Genomic DNA, 20600 nt, shown 5'->3' on the forward strand with positions numbered 1-20600 from the left:
AAGTGTGCAAAAGTTCAATCATTCATCGATTCACTGAAATGCAAGGGTCTAGAAAGGCATACATACCTTCAGTCACAATGGTTGGGGCCGCTAACAAAATGAGTCTTTGGGCCACTCCAACAATGTTGGGCAGTAATAATTCTTGAAGAGCATCAAGGTTACGGATATCCAGGGCAGTATAGGCGAAGCTTCCATCAGTAGCAATCTGCTGCAGCTCTGCACTGTCAGCATTCAGGACCCCAATGCTAAATGAAAATATACCAGCTTGCTTCACCGCTAACAAGCCCTCTCGGATATCATCACTAGACTCTCCACCACTTATCAGCACTAAAATCTGCGGCACCGCTTCCTCTATCCTGCTGCCTCCCGCCTGGGTGAAGAGGTTCTCCACCACAAACTCCAGTGCCGCACCGGTGTTCGCTTCCTCGCCCCCGCGGAATCTGAGTGCCTTCACGGCATCCAGGACATCCGCTTTTGTGGAGTAGCTGTTCAAAGCGAACTCGGTTCTGGGTTGATCACTATACTGCACCACCCCAATGTGTATCTGCTGAGCTCCAACTCTGAGGATTTCAATCAAATTTACAAGGAAATCACGTATGGCTGGAAAATTGACACTTCCGATGTTGTTTGATCCGTCAATAAGGAAAATTAGGTCAGCGGACTCTTGAGCTTTAAAAAAAAGAAATGCAAAAGGTGAAAGCATTAAAATGGGTGATTACATGCAGTTGTAACAGTGTTCTGACATGTTTCTTGGAAAACCAGTGAGAAACACGAAAATGAGAAAACAAAACAACGTGATCACTGAGGAGGTGATTTTGCCTCTTAGTTCTGCATTCTGATTGAATATGAGCTCTCAGGCCCTTCCCAGTAGCATCCACAACCCATCAAGGGAGGGCTTGAGTGGATACAACATGAGCCAGTGGCTGTAGTAACATGGGGTCAGCATTATTGGCATGCAAGGAGAAACTTAGCAAAGTACAGTTTTTGGAAATCTAGTACATTCCATCACTGGCCAGTACTGTCCAAACATTCAGACAGAGCCAAAAGAAAAAGGTGGACTTTGGTGGTAATTCACGGTGAAGGTAGAGGGTGAGGAGGTTTTTACCATTCTATTTTTTAGGAGGAAAAAAGCCAACATTAACTGGATGCAGGGAAAGTTTCAGCTTCTCTGTCACAATTCTGCTCTTTTGTTGGTTAAACACAGAGGCTGAATATATGGGCTTCCCCCACCATGAATAAGTATTATTTAAAACACACTTGTAAGAAACAATTGAAAAGGTTTTGGCTATTTTTGTTTGATGGTAACTCTTTGACCAGCTGCCAGCATCCACCTAAGTTATGTCTCTAGCAGGCTGACCCACACAGTTCTCAACCCAGGCCACACAAAAATTGTGTCACTTCAAATATTTTGCAAAAAGATGGGTTGATTACTTCCAGAGGGGTCTGGTCTGTACTTTTCATATGGATTCTGGATATTCAATCAAGGAATGCAGAATCAGGTTAAAAAAGGGTGATGAAATCAGTCATGACACAATTATCCAACTCTAGTTGTTGTGACCATACCCAGATGATCACAAGCATTTGCTGAGAATATATGCACACCAAACAAAGCTTGTACATGGCATGAATGTGATGTTGAGAGGGAGTATTTTTGCTGTGAGACTTACCAAAGCAGACCCAAAATTCCCTGGTGTCTGCTCTCACTCCTTTTGCTCAACTAATTTTACCATCGACATCACCAAGAGCTGTATGCATGCAAAAAAGATGGGGGGAGAAAACCCCAAAATATGCTCAGATGTTTCCATGCTGTTACTCTCCACTCACGTCAAGAACTCAAATTTCAGATTATTTGCAAATGACCAATAAGCAACATTTGGAAATCCCTCTGTCAGCTCTCAACTTTTGAAAGCCAAAGGTGAAACCAGCAGCAAAGCTGGCATGTGGTTTAGCAAGGCCAGGAATAAATCCGAGATCTTTGCTATTAACCAGCACTTCCAGTAAATTATTTATTTATTGTTGATTTAATTGTTTTTCTAGTACATGTTTTCATAAACTGGGAGATTCAAATAATGCTGCAATTCCAGCGACAAAGGAGGTCTCCAAATCACCATTGCTCCCCTGTACCAACTTAATGGCCAGTGTTGGCTCAGAGGAAGTAACCAGGGTTCAGAATTTCAAGGAGCTCCAGGATTTATTTTTCTGTCGAAGCAAAATTTAGAGGTGCTTAGGCTTGGTTTTGGACTGAGCCATTTTCAGTTGGGATGTACATATTTTACTTTATCGTAAAAATGAAAGGGAAACCTCACAGTGGTTTTACCCAGGGATGCTTTAGATATCCTGGATATCTTTTTGGAGGAACAAGATTCCAGGCACTAATGGGTTGCTCCCACAGAAGAGAAAATAGATATGAAACAGATGTGTTGGATAATTTGTCATCACTGTAAAAAAACCTTTTACTTCAGTGCACATTTAAGGAACAAGCTGGTGTGGAGAACAAATAAAAGCATGCTGGTTACACAACTAAGCAAGGAGGGTCAGATGAGACAGACAGCTCAGATTTAATAAAAATTTCAGGGCAAACTTGGGGCTGACTGTTATACTTACATGAGTCAGCTCCAGGGACTGCCACAGACCAACAGTTTTGGTTCTCCTTACTAGAACCACTACAGGACTGGGGCTTTTTTACACTTCCATTTCGTATTAGGGCTCATTTCTAACATAGCATCAATGGCAATTTTTGACATTTTAATGCCACATGTAGTAATCAGCTGAATAAATTACTTCTTAAACTCTTATTTGTACCATGTTTTGCACACTGTTATCGCCCAAGGTTTAGGACCTGTAACACTTTTTCCCATGTTTAACAATATGCTGTATATCACCCATGCAAGTCACACAGGGACAACACTACAACAGTAGGATTAACTTAAATTCGTGTTATAGGATGGGAAGGAAATGCTTGCAAAAAATACCTTTAAGCAGAAACAAACTTGGAAATGCACGATACACACAAAGTAGGAATTTGGCTTTAAAGCTTTAAAGATTTAAAGGAGAGTCTGTAATTCCAGATGTTTCCATTCAATAGGGTTACCTGCTGGCATGGCCCAGAGGACAACCAGCTTTCCCAATTGATTTCAACAGGGAAGCACTGGGGTTCTTCAGGGCTAAGATGTCCAACAGCCACCAGAGTGCTGTCAGCAGCATAATGTTCATTTTCCACATATATTGGTGTCATTTCCTTAGCTTTGGCAAGCCTTTTGTTGTATTTGTGGGGCAGCTACTCCCCTGTGGCTTTCCTGTGATCTGGATATTTGCCCTGTCAAGCGCTTTGCACGACAAAAAACACACGTGAGCACGGCCTTTTGGTGTTGCTCGGTGTCATGCAGTGATGGAGAGCACCCAGTGGGACTGGCGTGAGGGTTAATCAGGCAAGACAACACAGGGGGATTAATGTCACACTGCCTCATCACACTGCTGTGGCCTTACGTCGCCCCACAAGCTCTCGACCTTCAGATGGAGTCTCAGGAATAAAAAGAAAGGTTTGATCCCCAGGACTTCTGTTTTGAAAAACAACAAAGCTGCTCAGAAGGCTCTTGCCATGCTGGAATTTCATAAACAGAGAAGGGGTGGAGGAAGATTGGTTTGGGGTTTTCTTTCAGGGAAATTGGGCCCTGTGTTGCAGTCAGTGCAGGTCTGTTGAAGCCAACATTTGCAGGGAGGTTTCAGTTATGGGAAGGGTCCAGTGCTCCAGCAGGTGGAAGACATGGGCTTGTAGAGAAGACTTTTCAACCACATACCTTCTCCAGGTGCACGAGGAGGGAGGTTAAGAGACAGCTCAAGGGTGGGCTTCCAGCAGAGAAAACTCCCCACCCACCTTCTTTTTGCTGTCTTCAGCCAAGAATGTGACTTTTTGGAATGACACACTGCTCAAGAATGTGACTTTCTGGAGTGGCACACTGCACATCTCCCTGTCCCCCCGCCTGGTTCTAAGGGGACATTCATCATGGTGTCCCTGCAACCAGCAGCGCCCTTCTCAGTCTTCAGAGGATTTTCAGTCAGGGTCACTGCCAGGTCTGGTGTGTTCATCCCCTCTTTCCCCACCTTGGGAATAAACAGGACAAGGCAATTTACTAACTCTGCAGGGCTCCCTACGCTTGAATTTCCATGCCATATGTGCCAAAGGATGGCTACAAGGTGCCACTGCCCATTCAAGGATTCCTGCCCTGACTCCTGACAGCTGTGGCTCAGTATGCAAACAGCACCTCGGCAGCTGCAAACACGGGGCCACACACTTCAAACCTTTATTTTTAAACCTCTGAACGTCCATCTCAGTCTTGCCCCTACAGAGTGGCAATGCCAAACAGCACAGAGCCAGCAGATACCACCAGTCAGCCATTACCTGTGATGTCTTTAACCAGTCCTTTGGCTCCAGCCTTTTCTGGAGTCATGGAGGAGTGGACACTTGCCACTAAGTCCCCAACTATGCCGTGGAGAGTGGTAAAATTCTCTAGGTTGAAGCGGTGCGTATCGAGGGGTCCGCTCGCTACTTCCTGCAACTCCCCTTCCACTGCGTCCTGCACGCCGACCGCAAACAGGTTTACACGAGCCGAGTTAAGGAGAGATGAGGGCAGAGCCACATCATCCCGGGGCTGTCCGTCTGTCAGCACTACAATAACCTGGGGCACGCCTTCACTGGCTCTGCTTCCAGCAGCTTTAGTGAGGTGCTTCTCGATTAGGTACTCTAATCCTTTTCCAGGCTCGGCGCCTCCCCCCACGTAAGTCATGTTGGCAATATGGGACAGGACGTCCTGGGTGGAGGGGTAGGTATTTAATTGGAACTCTGTGTGGGGGTTTCCACTGAACTGGACCAGGGCAAAGCGAAAATCATTTCCTCCCACATCTAAAGCTTTTACAACATCATATAGGAACTCTCGAACGAGTTGGAAGTGTTCCTTCCCAACGCTCCAGGAGGAATCCACTAGAAATATTATATCAGCCACGGCAATGGTTTTGACAGCTTTAAAAAAACAGATGGGGGTTTAGGATTTTCTATCGGTCAGCACAAGCATGCCTCCTCCTCCTCCTCCTCATTCTCACCCAAAACAACCAACAGCCTCCTTGGCATGGTGAAAGTGAAGCTCAGCTTCCCCTTATCGCCCACAGCAAAATGAGAAGCGCTGGAGAACAATCAGGCAGCCACAAGAGCCCCGGCCCTGCAGGTGCTGGGGGGACAGCATGCCACCTGCCCTGCCCAGAGAGGGGGAGCCAAGGTGCTCCTGCACTCCTGCACCCTCGCCCATGGGTGCTCCTGCCCTCCTACACCCTCAGGACACTAGCCCTGAGCCAGACACAGACAGCAGATTCACCTGTTAGTTCAGGCTCATTCAGCTTCTAGCTGCTTGTGTCTCTTGCATGGCTTTTGCTGGCTCCGTGATAGTGCTCAAGGAAGGAAGGAAGGACAGCTTGGTTTAAGCAGCCTGGGTGCTGGCATGAGTTTTCTGTACTGTTCCTGCTGTTAACACCAGCTCCAGTCCTAAATGTGCCAGCACCACATCTTTAAACAGCCTTTCTGCAGGTTAGTGGCAGTGCTCTTGTCACTGCTAAAAGCCCTCCTACACATGCAGGGAGGGCAGAACAGCTCTGCCCAGGAGAAGACCCTCTCAGGAGCACCCTGAGTGCAGGTCCCACACCCAGGTGCCCTGCAGAGCATCCTCCATGGCACTGAGGGTGTCATGCTTGGGGAGGCACCGTGAGTGTTGGCCAAGGCTCATTTCCCAAGGACCCTCAGCAAGGTGGGAGCTGAGGAGCAGGTCATCCATCCACAACATCCCATGGACATGCATGTCAAACACCAAACAGTGCCAATGAGTGCTTGTAAAGGGCCACAGTCAGGTGAAGCAGCCCGGGCTTACCTGCTTGCTGCTGAGCACCAACCAAGCCAAAGCCTGAGAGCAGGAGGCAAAACACTGCCACGAGGGGCAAATGTCGATGTTTCCTCATTTTCCTATTTTATGAGTTTTCCTTTTTTTCTTTTTTTTTTTTTGTTTTTTTCAAAGCACCTGATGAGAGACCTAAGGGGAGGAAAACAAGGAGAGTTAGAAATAGCAGCAGTGCTAGCCAGGGACAGATGAGGCACAAGGTAGAAAAGCCAGATCATGTGGGTTTACAAGGTTTTTGTGGCACTTTGGCAGGAAAAAAATTCTTTGCTGCTGGACAGAGTGACAATTCACATAATTGACCTTTAATCATCCCTGTGGAATTAGATTTTTTTTTTTTTTTTTTTTGCCTGTGCTGTCCCAGGCAACATGTAATATATAGGAAAATGCTTAGGCTTCTTTACCAGAACACACAGTGGCCTCCCACCTGCCCTCCCCACCCATGGATGACCAGCTGATACATCTTCGCCAAAATACTTCCCCTTGCTGTGGCCTTTTCTCACTTTATTTCTTCCAAACACCACAATAATTGCCCTGAACATCCTCCCTTGCCTCAGCTCACCTTTTCAGCTGTCCCAAATATACAAATGGAAATTTAAGCACTCTAGACCCAAGTGAGCCACATGATCTGGCCGCACAGCAAAAAGCCCTTGGACTCCCCCAGGCTCAGAGCCCCAGTTGTGGAATAGCCTGCACTGGCTGATATTTTGGAAAGGCACCAAGAATAATATTTTATCTGCTGGAGCCAAAAATATAATTTAAGCAAGTTTCTTATCTGCGATCCACCTGGCAAGCCTTCTGAAACAACGTCTCCACCATGAAGGCCATGTTTCTGTTGTCATAGAGATGACCAATTTATTATTTAATCTTCATTTCCTAGCCTACAGAGCAGAAACCAGCAAGACCTGTTTAACTGGGAAAATATCCTCCCAAAAGGGGGCACAGTGATTTAATACCTTTCATTCCCCAAAGGGGATCAATTACTCAAATCAGCCAAAAGTGACTCCAATACATCAAACTGTTAACCAGATCATCATAAAAGGCAAAAAAAGGTGATTCAATTTTCTTGTTACTATCCTTGCCAAGTCCATCAATCCAGACAGCTACAACAAATACAAGAGTCTAACAGGGCTAAGGGGAAGAGTAACACTTATTTTTGAGGAAAACTGTGGTAATTACACTGATGGTTATTGCTGGCATGGCTGGAAACAGAACCAAGAGTCAGGAATATGGGAAAATCTGGACATAAGGAGCTAATCCCATTTCTGCTGCAGAGACACTCCTCAGGGATATCAGAGGGCAGTTCTGTGGAAAGGAGGGGACAACTTCCACCTGGCTTCCTGAAATCCTGTGTGACCCTGACACTTCCTCTGGCTCCCTGTGTGTCAAAGCTGGGCTGGGGTCTGGTCTTTCTTGGTAGAAGAGATTTGCAGCATTTGGTCTTTCCTGCGCTCCAGATGGAATTTATGAATGTCCTATAGCATGAGTCTGGGAAAAGCTCTCCTCTGCCTTTACCCCTACTAATAATGATGCTGATTAGGATAATAATAATAATAATAATAATAATAATAATAATAATAATAATACCAGATGTAGATACATTGAACAAGCCCCCAGAGACAGCAGTTAGCACACAATGTTAATCAAGACATGCCAAAGTCTTCCTTTTCATTGGTAACCCTGCAATTTATAGAGTCAGCTGCTGCAGCCCAGAGGTATCACTGTCATTCCTGAAGAGACTAAACCATCACCTTTGTGAGCTGGCTGTTCCAGTGCAAGCCAAACCTCCCAGTGCCTCCAGCAGGAGCAAACCTGTTCAGATGGACTGTGTCCCTGATGGGCATCTTGCTCCCAGAAAAAATAGTTTCACCCAAAGGATGCATGGAGAGGGTTTGTCCCCTGAGTACACAAATACAGAAGGGTCTGTAGGTCCCAGAGCTGAGTTCTGCAAAAAGCACCAAGCTCATGACAACCATCCACCCAACCCTATGGGAGAGTCTTCCCTCTGGGAAGAAATTTATGGAAGAGCTGCAAGTTTTTGAGTGGGACCTGCTTGCAGCATCCATTGGGATTGTATAGAAGCCCAGAAGAGCCTAAAGTGCTGGACAATGCCCTCAGGCATAGGATGGGATTGTTGGGGTGTCCTATGCAGGGTCAGGAGTTGGACTTGATGATCCTTATGGCTTCCTTCCAGCTCAGGATATTCCATGGTTCTCTGATTCAAGATGTGTATGTCTCAAATAAATCCTCATGCCTCTGCACCCAACAAAGGATGGCTGGTGATGACAACCAAGGATTGTGGGCTGTTACCCACTCTGGGAAAGAACAGATGTGGCTGGAGAAAAGGCCACACAGAGGCAAGGCAGCACTTTATGGGACAAATTCTGGCTGGAGGAGATAAGCACAGCACAGGGATAATGGGAAGCAGGAAGACCTCTGGAGTCCCTTGACCCATTTCAAGAAAGTTCTAGGAAACACATGTTAGCTAGTTTGCATAGAAAGTAAGAAATTTTTCTCCAGGGAGGGGAAAATGTAGTTGTTAAAGGTACAGCCATGAAGCCCAGGTGCATCTGTGCCCCTGCATACCCCATCAGCTGGATCAATGCTGGAGTCAGGAATGGTGATCTCACTGCCTTCCTTTCAGTCTCTCCTTCTTTAATCCATCACCCTTTCTCTCTTCCTTTCACTCTGTCCTTCAACAAAAGCCGCTGCCACATGCTTATCCTGAGATCAGGGAGATCAGCAACTAACACATCAAATTCCATGCCAAGTGTGTCATTTTTTAATAAAGCTTTGTAAGCTTTTGTAAGCCCTCTCACTTTTGTCTTTTCTTTCAACCATGAGCATCTACAAATCTTGGGAGCCCCCTTAAGGGTGGGATGCTACAGAGTGAAAAAGCTGCTAGCACTGAATGAAAAGTATGAAATAAAATGCATTCTAAGGAAAAGAGCCCACTAAAGTAATGTGTGCTGTAAAACTGCTCATATTTCCTTCCCAAACTGCAGGAAGTTATGTTATCATCCTGTTTATTAGCTGCTGGCAGCCAATCCCTCTTCAGACACAACAGCTGAGGATGAGCAGAGCATCAAGATAAACCAGTGAAAATTGATGTATTGCTGGCTAAAAAGTGACAGGACTGAAGCAAACATTTGGGGGCTTTTTTGGTTTTAATGTCAAGCAGCTGCTCAGAGCCTGTTTACAGCCATGAGATGTAGCCTAAGGGAAGAGTGAAACTCCCTGAGGCTTGGAATCTCCCCTGCCCACAGCATCACCCATGAACTCCCGTAGCAGTGGGAAGCTGAGATTTTCCACAGAATTTTTTAGTTTGGAAAAGACCTCCAAGACCAAGTCCAGCTCAGAGAACTGAGTGCCACATCCATGTGTTCCTCGGACACCTCCAGGGATGGAGACTCCACCACTCCCTGAGCAGCCTATTCACCTCATTCCCCATTTTCTCTTTTAGGAGGCCTCCAGATTTATCTCCAGCTTTCTCTGTGACCTCCACCATGGTATTTATAGTTCTGTAAAAACAAAGGGACTTGTCCATCAACAAGAGATGAGTTTTAGCATCATACAAAACCATCCTAAACTCATAGGAGCCAGGAATAGTCATCAGAAGGAAAAAGGCAGCAAAGTCTTGCAGGAAAAGGTGATGGATGTCTCTTAGAGGTTGACAGCTTAAGGAAAAGAAGAGCCTCTAAGAAGAGCTGCTTCTGAGCAGGATTTTCTCTTATAGCCCCCTCTCCATGGCACTCATTAGCTAATGAGGAAGAGTTCAGTGCTTGCAGAAAGGGGTGGGCAAGGAGATGATTTTCCTTTAGGAGATGGCCCTTGAGAAGAAGATGCAGCAAGGACAGCAACCTTTTGTCTAAAGGTAATGTAGTGGGGGTTAGGTGGGTGGGGTAATTTATTTTTTCTTTCCTTGGATGGGAGAGTTCACCCAAAACTTTACTCAGCTCTGTTTTGACTGGGCGAAGTCTCTGGCTCAGTGAGAAAAGTGGTTTAAGACAATGAATAATGCGATTTTTATTGCTTGGCTTGCCTAAGTGAGGCACAAGAAGTAATTTCCGTTGCTCAATGTGTTCTTGCTTTGTGTCCCAAATTACCACCAGTCACAGAAGCTGGAGGTGGCACCAGCTTGCAGGGGATGGATGATAAAACCAGAGATGTGAAATCATTTTAATACTTGGTTATGGTAAGTATTTGTTTTGCAGCTTTATTCTCTGGCATTGTTGGGTTTTCAATAATGTATTTTCAACAAGGCAATTTAATTGTAGATTTATTTCATCTTTTAAGTGAAAAGTTCTTTTCAGGCCTGTGGGATGAAAGCTCTTGTGAAGCTTATGCTATATCCATTTCAAGCTGGAAAAATATGCTGAAAAACCTGATTCCTTTCCTTTAGGAAAGGAAAGAGTTTTCCTGAATTAGGTTAGCACCAAAGACTGGGAAGCCAATTTCTTCATGATTTATGTGCTAAAAGATTAACTCCTGTAGCCTTCAATAATCTGAAAGTTTTATGTCTGTCTAGAGTTTATATAGTGTGTGCAGACTTCTTAATATTACAGTATTTCATCAGAAGAAATACATCTGTTCCTAATACTGCTCTCAAAAAGCAATCATTTCTACCTCCAACACAATGAAGTGATTTCCTTAAATATTTTCCCCAGCAGCTATTTTTTGCATATATTGCATACTTCTCTGCACATAAAAATTGGTGGTTTACATTTTTTTTTTTCGTTTGAGTAGATGTTATAAATTCACTTTCTAAACAGTTGTTTGCTTGTGTGTGTTGGGGTGGGTTTTTTTTTCACTAGAGTGTAGTTAAAATAGAATGGATGGGATAATGGGAAGAAATTCTTCCCTGTGAAGGTGGAGAGGTCCTCATACAGAATGCCCAGAGAAGCTGTGGCTGCCCCATTCCTTGGAAGTGTTGAAGGGGGTTGGAACAAAATGGTTTTTAACGTCCCTTCCAACCCAAACCATTTTGGAATTGTATTTACAACATTTGTTCCCATAATCTCCCCGTTCCTGCGACACATTCCTGCTGGAAAGCTGAGCAGCCTCTGGGAAGGAGCAGAGCACGGCAAGCTTGGTAGGCATTTTCTGGGGACAAATGGCCTGGATTTGAGCTTGGCCTTGTGCAGCTTTCCCAGCTGCCATGCCCAGGGACCTCTGGAATGCCTCACTGCCCCTAATCACAGGATATCTATCCAGTTTTCCTACCCGGCCATGCAGCATCCCCAAAAAAATATATTGACTAAAAACCTGAGAAGCAATTACAGCCCTTAAATGCCCTGGTGCTTGTGGGGTAGATCATGCTTTTCTCATGGGAAAAAGAGGTGCATTTGCAGCTGGGTCCCAACAGCTTTTCTGAAAGGGGGACAGGAGAGCAAAGCATCAACCCACAGGCGGTGCAGGATGCTGTGAGCATCCGCTAGGCCCCTCCAGAAGTATCTCATGGGGATGTCAGAGCCAAAACAAAGAGGCTTCTGCCTTCACCTGCATTTGCTTTGTGGGGATTTTCCCTTGTCCATCATCACCCTGTTTCCAACCAAACTGCTCAGCCTCAAATTCCCTTGGCTTGGCTGTTCTCTGCTGTACACACAGCCATGGGGGCAGCAGTTGTAAGCCCTGCCAGTGGCATGGAAGTGGACACCAGGCAGCCAGAACAATTACTTGCATCCCCAGAAGTGGGATGCGATTGCACTCATGGCTGTGGAGTGAGCAGCTGGGAGAACCAGCTCCCAAAATCCAGATGTGCAGCTAGGGAGCTGCAGATTGCCCTCTGGAGGTGAGGCATGCTCCTCGCTTGCCTGGATGAATTCCCCCATAAATTTCCCTGAGCTGGGGAAAACGATAGCCAAAAGCCACTCCCAGCATGATTTTGAGGCTGAATGCCATGATTTTTTCCGTGCATTAAAAAAAAAAACAAAAAAAAAAACAAAAAAAAAACCACCTTAGTCACCTTTTCCAAGGGACAGAAGTGTCCCCTGCCTGGCCACCCCTTCATCACAGAACCCTATTCCAATTGGATCCACAGCCCTTCAGAGAAGCAAAGCTAGTTCTAGAGACTCAGGATGAGCTGAACAGGACAGATCCTGGATTTGTTCATGGTTCCAGGTGGAGACATTAAGATTTGTCTCAGCTCTTTTGAAGCGTAAATGTTGCTGCCAAGTGTTACTGGGAAGGTGAGGCTTGTGGGGTTGAGGGTTGCCCCTGAAAAAATTTATTCCTACAAAGGCAGACTTGAACATTAAAAAAAAAAAAAAAGAAGAAGCCTGAAAGGGTGGAAAAAAATCTCCCTGCTTTTGCAAGCCACTGGCACTCTGATTTTTGAAAACCAGTGTTCAGCAAAGCAATAGAGTTACAGTGCTACTATATTCTACCCAGGCAAGTTCCCTGGGTGCTAGAATTTAATATGAATCACATATTCATTGCTGTCCTTCTAAGCATGCCGTTGGCTTAAAATCTAGTTATTTTCTCCATCCAAAGACTGAGACCAAAATAGAGTCATTAATAAGAGGAAAGGGAGTATTTGCTAAAAAAAAAAAAAAAAAAAAAAAAAAAAAAAAGAGGAAACTCCCTCAAAGATCAATGAGTCTTTATGTATAGTAACCGGAGCCTCCCAGAGCCTCTCCACCCAAACAAATCAGCTCCTTAATGTGGAACACAGATCACTTAAAAAGGTGGAAAAAGTGATGGGCATGTGGAGGGGTAAGGCTGGCTGTGATTCACAGCAGGGAGCAGGCACGCAATGCCACCCGGCGCCGTGCACGCCCAGCCCAGGCCAGGCTCACCCCTTTGCTGGAAATCCAGTGGGGAACACAATCCAAGGCTGGCAAGGCTGTGCAGTTACCACAGCTTGTACTGATGGAAGGAATAAGATGTTCCCTCCTGTTCCTGGACAGGCACGTAGCAAAAGTAGAAGAGGAACTTTTTTTTTTTTTCCCCTTCTTGACATGTGGGAATAAAGCAGGGGCTGGTTTAGCTCACCCAGAACTCAGGGAAAGTTACTGAGTTTGAATGGAAAATCATAGAGATGTTTGAAAAACCAGAAAAGGGACTGGGAAGGGTGCTGGAAACTGGAGAGGGAATGAATGAACGATGGTGTGGTGGCAGCAAGCACGCAGCCCTGCACTCCTGTTTTAAACACTGTCGCAGCCCTGGTCATGGTCAACTTCTCTGCAAAGACAGAGAATGTTTGGGCATGAAAAGCATATTTCCCTGAGCGCTGTCAGAAGGGATGGTGCCAGGGAGATGTGGAGCTGAGTCTCTCCTCTGCCACTGCATTCTTACATGACCTTGGAGGAATTCTCCAGCTCCCTGTAAAAGCCTTAGTCCAGAAGCATCTCTCTACAAACCTCCTAAACTGGGTATTTTGCCCCAGAAGCATCACTACATAAGCACCGTAATTACCCAACCACAAATACTGATTCTTTTTTCCCTAAACCAGCAAGAAATGGGGCAAAGCCAGAATTTTGAAAAACGCAGGAAGGATTCCTCCCCCACTAATGTACGTGAATCATCACAGCAACCAGAAATGAGCTGAGAGTTTCCCATTGCACTCACTGGAACCAGAGGGGCTTTGGCTACCCCCATGCCAGCCAGTTTTGGCCCTTTTGCTTGGTCAGGAAACCAGTTTGGCCACAAGCATTTCTCGCCCCAGCTCTGCTTGGAAAGGCAGGGCTTTGCTGAGCCCAGTGGGATGATGGCAGGGTGTCTCCAGATTAGTCATAGCCACCCCTCAGCAAGTCCCAGGAGGCTGAGGGAAATGGGGGCTGTGGGGGGAAAGGGCTGGGGAAGGCAGGAGGAAGAGCAGACGGGAGCTGTGGAGAGGGATGGTGGCTCCATACACAACTGGAGAGCCCTTTCCCTTAGGGGAAAAGCTGCTGTTTGGCTAATTTCCCTCTCTGTAGATGACCACAAGAGGATGAGGGTTATCCTTGGAGCCACATGCTGGCCCACCCCAGAGCAGTGGGAACATGTCTGGCAGCAGGACCTGAAACAGCACAGCTGAGCACCTCTGCTGGGTTCATCCTACTTCCCCTTGCGACAGAAGGTGTGAGGGCAGCTATCCAACACCCCCAGCCCTGGGAGCAGGAAAGGGGCACTGAGATAGCCCCTCAGCACGTTCCTTGCAAGGTACCATTGATGTCCCCATCTCCTTGTGCTGATACATCTTCCCAAACCACCACATGCCCTCCTTGGGGCACTGCTTCCCGTGTCATCCTGTTCCCATCTCATCACACTGCTTCTGCAGTGATTCTGAAGCATCTAATCCAAAAGCCACCCTGAGGCAGCAGGGGAAATACACTGGTCTGTGCTTTTGTATGGGTTTAGTTCCCCTGCAGCGATGGGGACAGGAGTGTTCCCACACACCTGTGGTGCATGAGCTCCGGGGAGGAGCTCACGGGCTGAGCAAGCCGGCAGCATCGCTCCGCTTTTCTAAGAGTGATGCGAACCTGGGAATGGCTGAAAAACCCCCAAATACTACCACCCCGCCAAGGAGAAGAACCATGCCTTAGCAGCTGCTGAGCTTAGGCTGAGGGCTCCCACGCGGAAAGCAGCACTTACCCCTGAATGAACCTCCAGAAGAGTTGCTTACTCCAGGATTTTCCGCCCTGAAGCTCCTCTCACCCTTGCTTCATGGCGAGCGGTCTGCTCAGCCTTCCCAGCGCGGTCTGGCCGTGCTCGGTGGGGTGCTGGGGTGAGGGAACGGCGGGGCACCAGCGGGACGGGGGCACTGCTGGGACGCTGGTCCCTGCGCGGCGGCTGCCGTGGGTCTGAGCGAGGCCGGGGGAGGCAGCTGGCTCGGCAGTGCCGGGGGCCGGGCGTCGCAAATGGGATCCAGATGGTTGGTGCTGGCGCTGCCGGGGCTGAGGTCAGAGCTGCTCATCACACCAAGTCCGCCCCGCTTCGGGGGACGCCTCCGCGCTCTGCGGCTTCCCCCTCTCCGCGCTGGCCCTGCCGCGTCCAAAGCGCTGCTCCCTTGTGGGCGAGAAATAGGTATTTAAATTTTTAAAAAAACAACAACAAAAAGAGGAAAGATAAAAACCAAAAAAACAAAGCCCTGTGGGATTGGAGGAAGCTGATTAAACCATGTCTTTCGGTGGGGAAAGGCTGGTCCTGGATGCTGGCAGGAGTCGGGATGTGCCAAGGACCATACCAAGTTCCGGAGCAGCACCGCTCCGAGATGCCCGAGGCTGGGTAAAGCACAGCCTCTCTCCCTGAGTGGTTGTAACACCAGCACACGGGGAGAGAGTCTCTTCTCTGGCCACCTTCCCACTGAAATGCAACAGCAGGTTTTTATAGGGGAGGCAGAAGTGGGGGTTTTATGTTATACAAAACTAATCAATAGAAGTTAACGCCTTAGCATAACTATTTTAAAAGATATATAGGTTTAGTTTTATGTTATACATAACTTATAAATAAAAATTAACACCTTAGCATAAGGATAACTATTTTAAAAGATGTATAGGTTTAAAAGGAAAAGTTTAAAAGGCAGCAAATCCAGTCTGCAAGCTCCCAACGGGCAGTTTTAGAATTTTTTTTAATATATGTGAAGTGAAAGAATACTTTAACCTTTCATTAGGCAGAGCCTAATAAATTCGGGGCTAATTTTATTCCTGTGTCTTGAGCAACAGCAGACCACTAGCCAAAGTGGAACATTTCAGGCTGGACTGGGTTGTGTTTTGCAATAAATGCTGGTATGGAAAATTTAACTCTTATCTCTTGCTTGATTCCATACAAGGCTGGAGTGGAGATGGTGTCCCTGGAATCAAACAGGCAAGTTCTTTTATTTTCAAAGGGGGATTTATGATGTTTGCTCTTGGGTTTGTGCTGTTTGAAAGACCAGCCACATAAAGAAATAGCTGGAATACTTCAGGGAAATGCTGAGCCCTTGGACTGAGGCAATAACTCCTTTTAGAAATTTTAGAAATTGTGCTTGGCGTGCTGCTGGCAGAGACTGAAGACACAGTGAAGAAACTCCCCAGCCTTGTGCCCAAAGGCAAGCAGGGCGTTATGCCACCCCTCCAAAATCTGTCAAGCTGGAGCTTACAGGCAGGGAGTTCCCAAATAATAAATGAGCCTGGCAAAAGGGAGCTGCAGCTCCTCACTGGGTGGCAGTGGGCACTGAACGGAGGGTGTTGGAAACAGGAACCACTGGAAAGTGGTTCTACAATGAGCTTATTTTATTTTATTTTAATATTTAATTTATTTTTTTTTCGACCATGGTGAGGGACAGCTGCTAAAAGACATGTGATGGAGGAGCATTATGCGGGCAGAAGCATCCAAACAAAAGGTCTTTCCAGGTGCTTTCAGCTGTTGGGCAGAGCTCAGCTGGAATGCCCCATCCCTAGAAGTGGACCTGGCCAGGTTGGACAGGGCTTGGAGCAACCAGGTCTACTGGAAGATGTCCCTGCCCATTGCAGTGGAACAGAACAAGGTGGTCTTCAAGGTCCCTTCCAATCCAGACCATTCTGAGATTCAGTAAAGCAAGAACTTAAGGCTACAGTTGCTATTGTAATAAAGAATTATATCCACCAGTGGTTCCAGTTTGCCACCACCAATGGTAAGCAGTATGCAGCTGGGATCTGAGTTGCCTTTTTTTCAGATCTGCCTAGAAAACCAGAGTTTTCTGTGTGGCAATGAGGGAGTGCAGGGAAACACTTTAATTGACTGAAAAAAAAAGCAAAAGAACAAACCACAGGAAAGCTCCATGAACCCCCAGAACAGTAGTGATAAACAGCCAAGTCAGAGAATTCCAGATAAATAATGTAACAACACTGGTGAAATGTGTGTGAGCTGTGTTGTGTGCCTATCACAGCTCAATTGAGAACACCATTAACTCGGCAGTTTGATTGATTTCTTTTCGTGCTGTTAGCATTTCTTCTTTTTTTTTTCTTTTCCTTTGTCTTAACATGGTTTTAATTTTGAAAAGTGCTCCAGTAATTAAATGAAGCTGCAAGAGCTCTTCAATTCCCATCTGACTGCCTCTGTGGCTGTAATAACCAAGCTGGAAGATTCTCCTTTCCAAAAAGGGGCTTTATCACTGACACGTAATGGGGGAGCAGCCAGACAGGATGCTCAGGGCATTTTGGGGTGGGGTTATCTTTTCCCCCTTTCACTCATGACCCTTTACAATCTTTCCATCATGGGAACCCAGGCTGTGACTGCTGTGGGAGTCTGGGGGTGGGTGATCCCCCTGGGGAGAGGGCTACATCTGCAGAGACAGATTTCTTTCCACCCCCAGACACCAAACAAACCCTCTGATAATTAGTAAAAGGCTGGATCACATCACACTGGTAATTTCTAGAGGCAGCTGGGACTAAGTTTAGCAATATTTCCTCCCTGGTGCATTAATAACTAGACGTGATTAATGCTATGAGTCAGGAAGAGGGTTTTGAGGAATTCTCTTTCTACCCATGAAAAAAATTAAAAGCTCTGTGTGCTACATCATTTCTAGGATGCAAAGGTGACTTTGATGTCCTCCCACCGCCAGAATGAGGGTCCCAGCTTAAAAAAAATCCAGTGAAACTGGCAGAGTGTGGTTAAATTTTGCATCTCTTTTCTGATGTGCCTCACACCTGGGCAATTTCTACCCTGACTTAGGAAACTTCTGTGGATTTTGCCCGTGTGTGATTCGGGCAAAGCACAGGGTGGCTGGCTGCGGGTCCCTGGTGACACATGGGGACACCCAGGAACATCCCACCTTGGCTTCATCCTTGAGCACCATCTGCTGGCTTTTCCTCCAGGGACTCCTCAGGCATCTGCCAAACCCAAAGTCATCTTTTCTCCCTCAAATAAAAGCTGCTCCTGCAAAGACAGAGAAGTTTCTTGCTCTGAAATGAGGGAGTACTACCAAAACCAAGGTTTGCTCCATTTCTTTCCCATCATCAGCTGAGCATCTGCACAGTGATTCAGAGGTGCAAGGTCCCACCTCTCACAGCCCTATTTTAAAGAACAAACTCTTTGTCCTGCTTGGAAATCAAGGCAAAGAGCAGTTCTGCTGGGACAGTGGGCAGGGTGCAGATTGCATTTTAATTTTGCTTGCAATAGATGGTTTTAATTAGTTGCAAAGGATTTGCTATTGCTTTTATCCAAATGCCTCCCCAGCACCCTGGTTAGGAAGTAGTCCAGGAAATATTTTCCTGAAGTTCTCTTAGTTCTGCTTTTCTTCTATACTTTCTGTTGGTCTGTCTGCCTTTGTGCAAATATTTCTTGATGTATTTTTGTCTCATCAAATGACTTTGGAACAGTCAGGGAAAGGGGCAAGAGCATCTCTAGATGGGCAGGTCAGAGTGGGAATTAAGAAAATATAAGAGACACTTGGATCTGCCCTTCCTATCCTGCAGCACTGGCTGCAGAATACTAAAAGAATTTAAAACATTTCCACAAAATCTCCCATCTTCCATGCCTGGAAGTGTTCAAGGCTGGGTTAGATAGGCCTTGGGGCAACCTGGTCTAGTGGGAAATGTCCCTATCCATGGCAGGTAGTTGGAACAAGGTGAATTTTAAAGTCTCTCCAAATCCAAACCATTCTATGATTTTATGATTTGATGATATTTTTTTTTCTCCCTCTCATAAAAAATATCAGCGACAAAAACAAGCCCTCACCAGGCTGTGTGCATTATCTGAGTGTATATACACATACTTAATCCATAGCCTGCAAAAGAGATCATAATTCAAAAGGTGAAACTTGGAGCTCTAACCAACCACATCCTGCAAAAAGCCCTTTTGCTAGAAGGGATTTTCAGCTTCTGTGATTACATGGAACAAACTACCCTCAAGTATGTAAATAATGTGGATATTTTCTCCTCTAACACAATGCACAGCCTGTAGGTCAGTAAACTCTCATGTGAACTGTGATGCTTGGCTTCTAGGAAAGATAGCTCAGCTCTTTTTCAGGATAAAAGATAATTCAGGGAGCATGAAGTGCATTTTGGCCAACACACACTTTGCCAGCCTTTGCTTTGGGTTACTGCTGTTTTCTTGTTTTAGAGCCTTCCAGGTGATGCCTTGCACAAAAGGATGAAAAAATCTTTCCAAGTCTTGGCCTCAATGTCCTGTGGCAACTTGTGCTGCACAAAAAAACTGTTTGAAATGGGCTGGATTTCAACAGTTCAACGAAACTTCCAACTTTTGTGATGGAAAAGCCTGTTACTAATTACAGGGAGAGAGGTGAGGTGGCTTGAATAGAGCTGGAGTCAGAAAAACGGAGAGGCCAGAAATACTCACTGCCCACACGGACAGGATGATGTAACGGCAGACGAGCCGAAGAGGAATTATAAGGGAATTATTTGTACTCTAAGAGAAATTGTAAGGAATTATTCATACCCATGAATGGGTGTTGTGTTATTTGGGAAGATGCAGAGGGGAAAAATAGACCTGGGGGTTTGCTGTAGGCTGTTCATTGGAAACCTGTAGTCATTGTGCCCCAGTGCTGAAGAGAAAAAATCATGTGTGATGGCAAAAGGGAAAGGAGAGCCCAGGAAATGCAGAGCTCTGTGTTGGTGTGCCACACATCCCAGGCCCCAGGGGGATGTTCTTGTTAGGGTAACCTACTAAAGAAATAAGAAAATACATTTTTTTTATCTTGCCTACCTGTTTTTTTACATGATAGAAAATTCCATGGCTTTTCTTGCCTGTGAGTAGGGTGAAACAGAAGTTGGGGACCAGCAATGCTGGAGTCTGAAATGACCTGGGGGGGATCATGGCCCATACCCCAACCTTGCCAGGGTTTCTGCTTCTCCCCTGGGGCACCAAGTCCTGAGTGAGCCCTGGCTGTGATTTCCTGACAGGGGATCGGTCCAAAATGCTGCTGCTTTTTAATCTTTGGGGCTAAGTTGAACAAGCTTAATTCAGCTGTGAAAATTGGGCCACTCTCCTGACTTGAATTAAGGGGTGGGAAAATACCTACATTCTTCTCAAGGTGAGCACAGGGGTTTGAGGAGGGTTGAATCCACCCTGCATCTCTTCCCATAGAATCACAGGAGGAGGGTTTGGGTTGGAAGGGACCTTAAAGCACATCCAATTCCACCTCCTGCCATGGGCAGGGACACCTTCCACTATCCCAAGTTGCTCCAAGTCCTATCCAACCTGCCCAGCCTCTCTGGGCAACCTGTGCCAAGGCCTCACCACCCTCACAGGGAAGAATTTCTTCCCAATATCCCGTCTAACCCTGCCCTCTGGCAGTGGGAAACCATTTCCCCCCACTCTGTGATTCCATGCCTCTCTTAAAAGTCCTTCTTCCAGCTCTCTTGGAGCAACTGTAGATGCTGGAAGGTGCTTTAAGGTCTCGCTGAAGCCATGGGAGTTCCCCTGGGTAGGCACAGGGGTCCAGGCTGCATCATCTTGCTCTCCTCCTTGTAAACTTCCTGTCAGTTGATGGGGGAGCTTACATAAACATCATCTCCATGTCGTGGCTGTTTTGTTTGGAGCTCACGTCCAAAAAATCCCAGGAAACAGCACGTATGTGGTCAGTATGTATTTATTCCTGAGGGGCTTGTCCACAATTTATACAGAGCATATGGAACAACTTGTGCTTGTTTGCCTTGAGATGTTTGATACATCTGGACATGCCGAGTTTCTAACAAGGAGGGAAATCTTTGGAAGCTAAAAAGCCACAGGTTTTTGTCTTTAGAAGCTCACTTGAAGCTAGTC

General features: G+C 46.2%; 1 protein-coding gene across 1 annotated transcript in view; it reads right to left on the bottom strand.

Moving 5' to 3' along the window:
* The window catches only part of COL6A3 (collagen type VI alpha 3 chain), a 57822-nt gene extending 42858 nt beyond the window's left edge, over nt 1–14964 (bottom strand). The window contains exons 1-4 of the mRNA XM_031505329.2: nt 14511–14964; nt 5913–6071; nt 4400–5017; nt 67–669 (exon numbers count right to left, since the gene is read on the bottom strand). Coding sequence (XP_031361189.2) covers nt 67–669; nt 4400–5017; nt 5913–6000 — 1309 coding nt within the window. The 5' untranslated portion in view covers nt 6001–6071; nt 14511–14964. The remainder of the gene's footprint in view (nt 1–66; nt 670–4399; nt 5018–5912; nt 6072–14510) is intronic.
* Between the last annotated feature and the right edge of the window lie 5636 nt (nt 14965–20600).

Source organism: Lonchura striata, chromosome 8 (genome assembly GCF_046129695.1).
Source record: "Lonchura striata isolate bLonStr1 chromosome 8, bLonStr1.mat, whole genome shotgun sequence".
Classification (NCBI taxonomy): domain Eukaryota; kingdom Metazoa; phylum Chordata; class Aves; order Passeriformes; family Estrildidae; genus Lonchura; species Lonchura striata.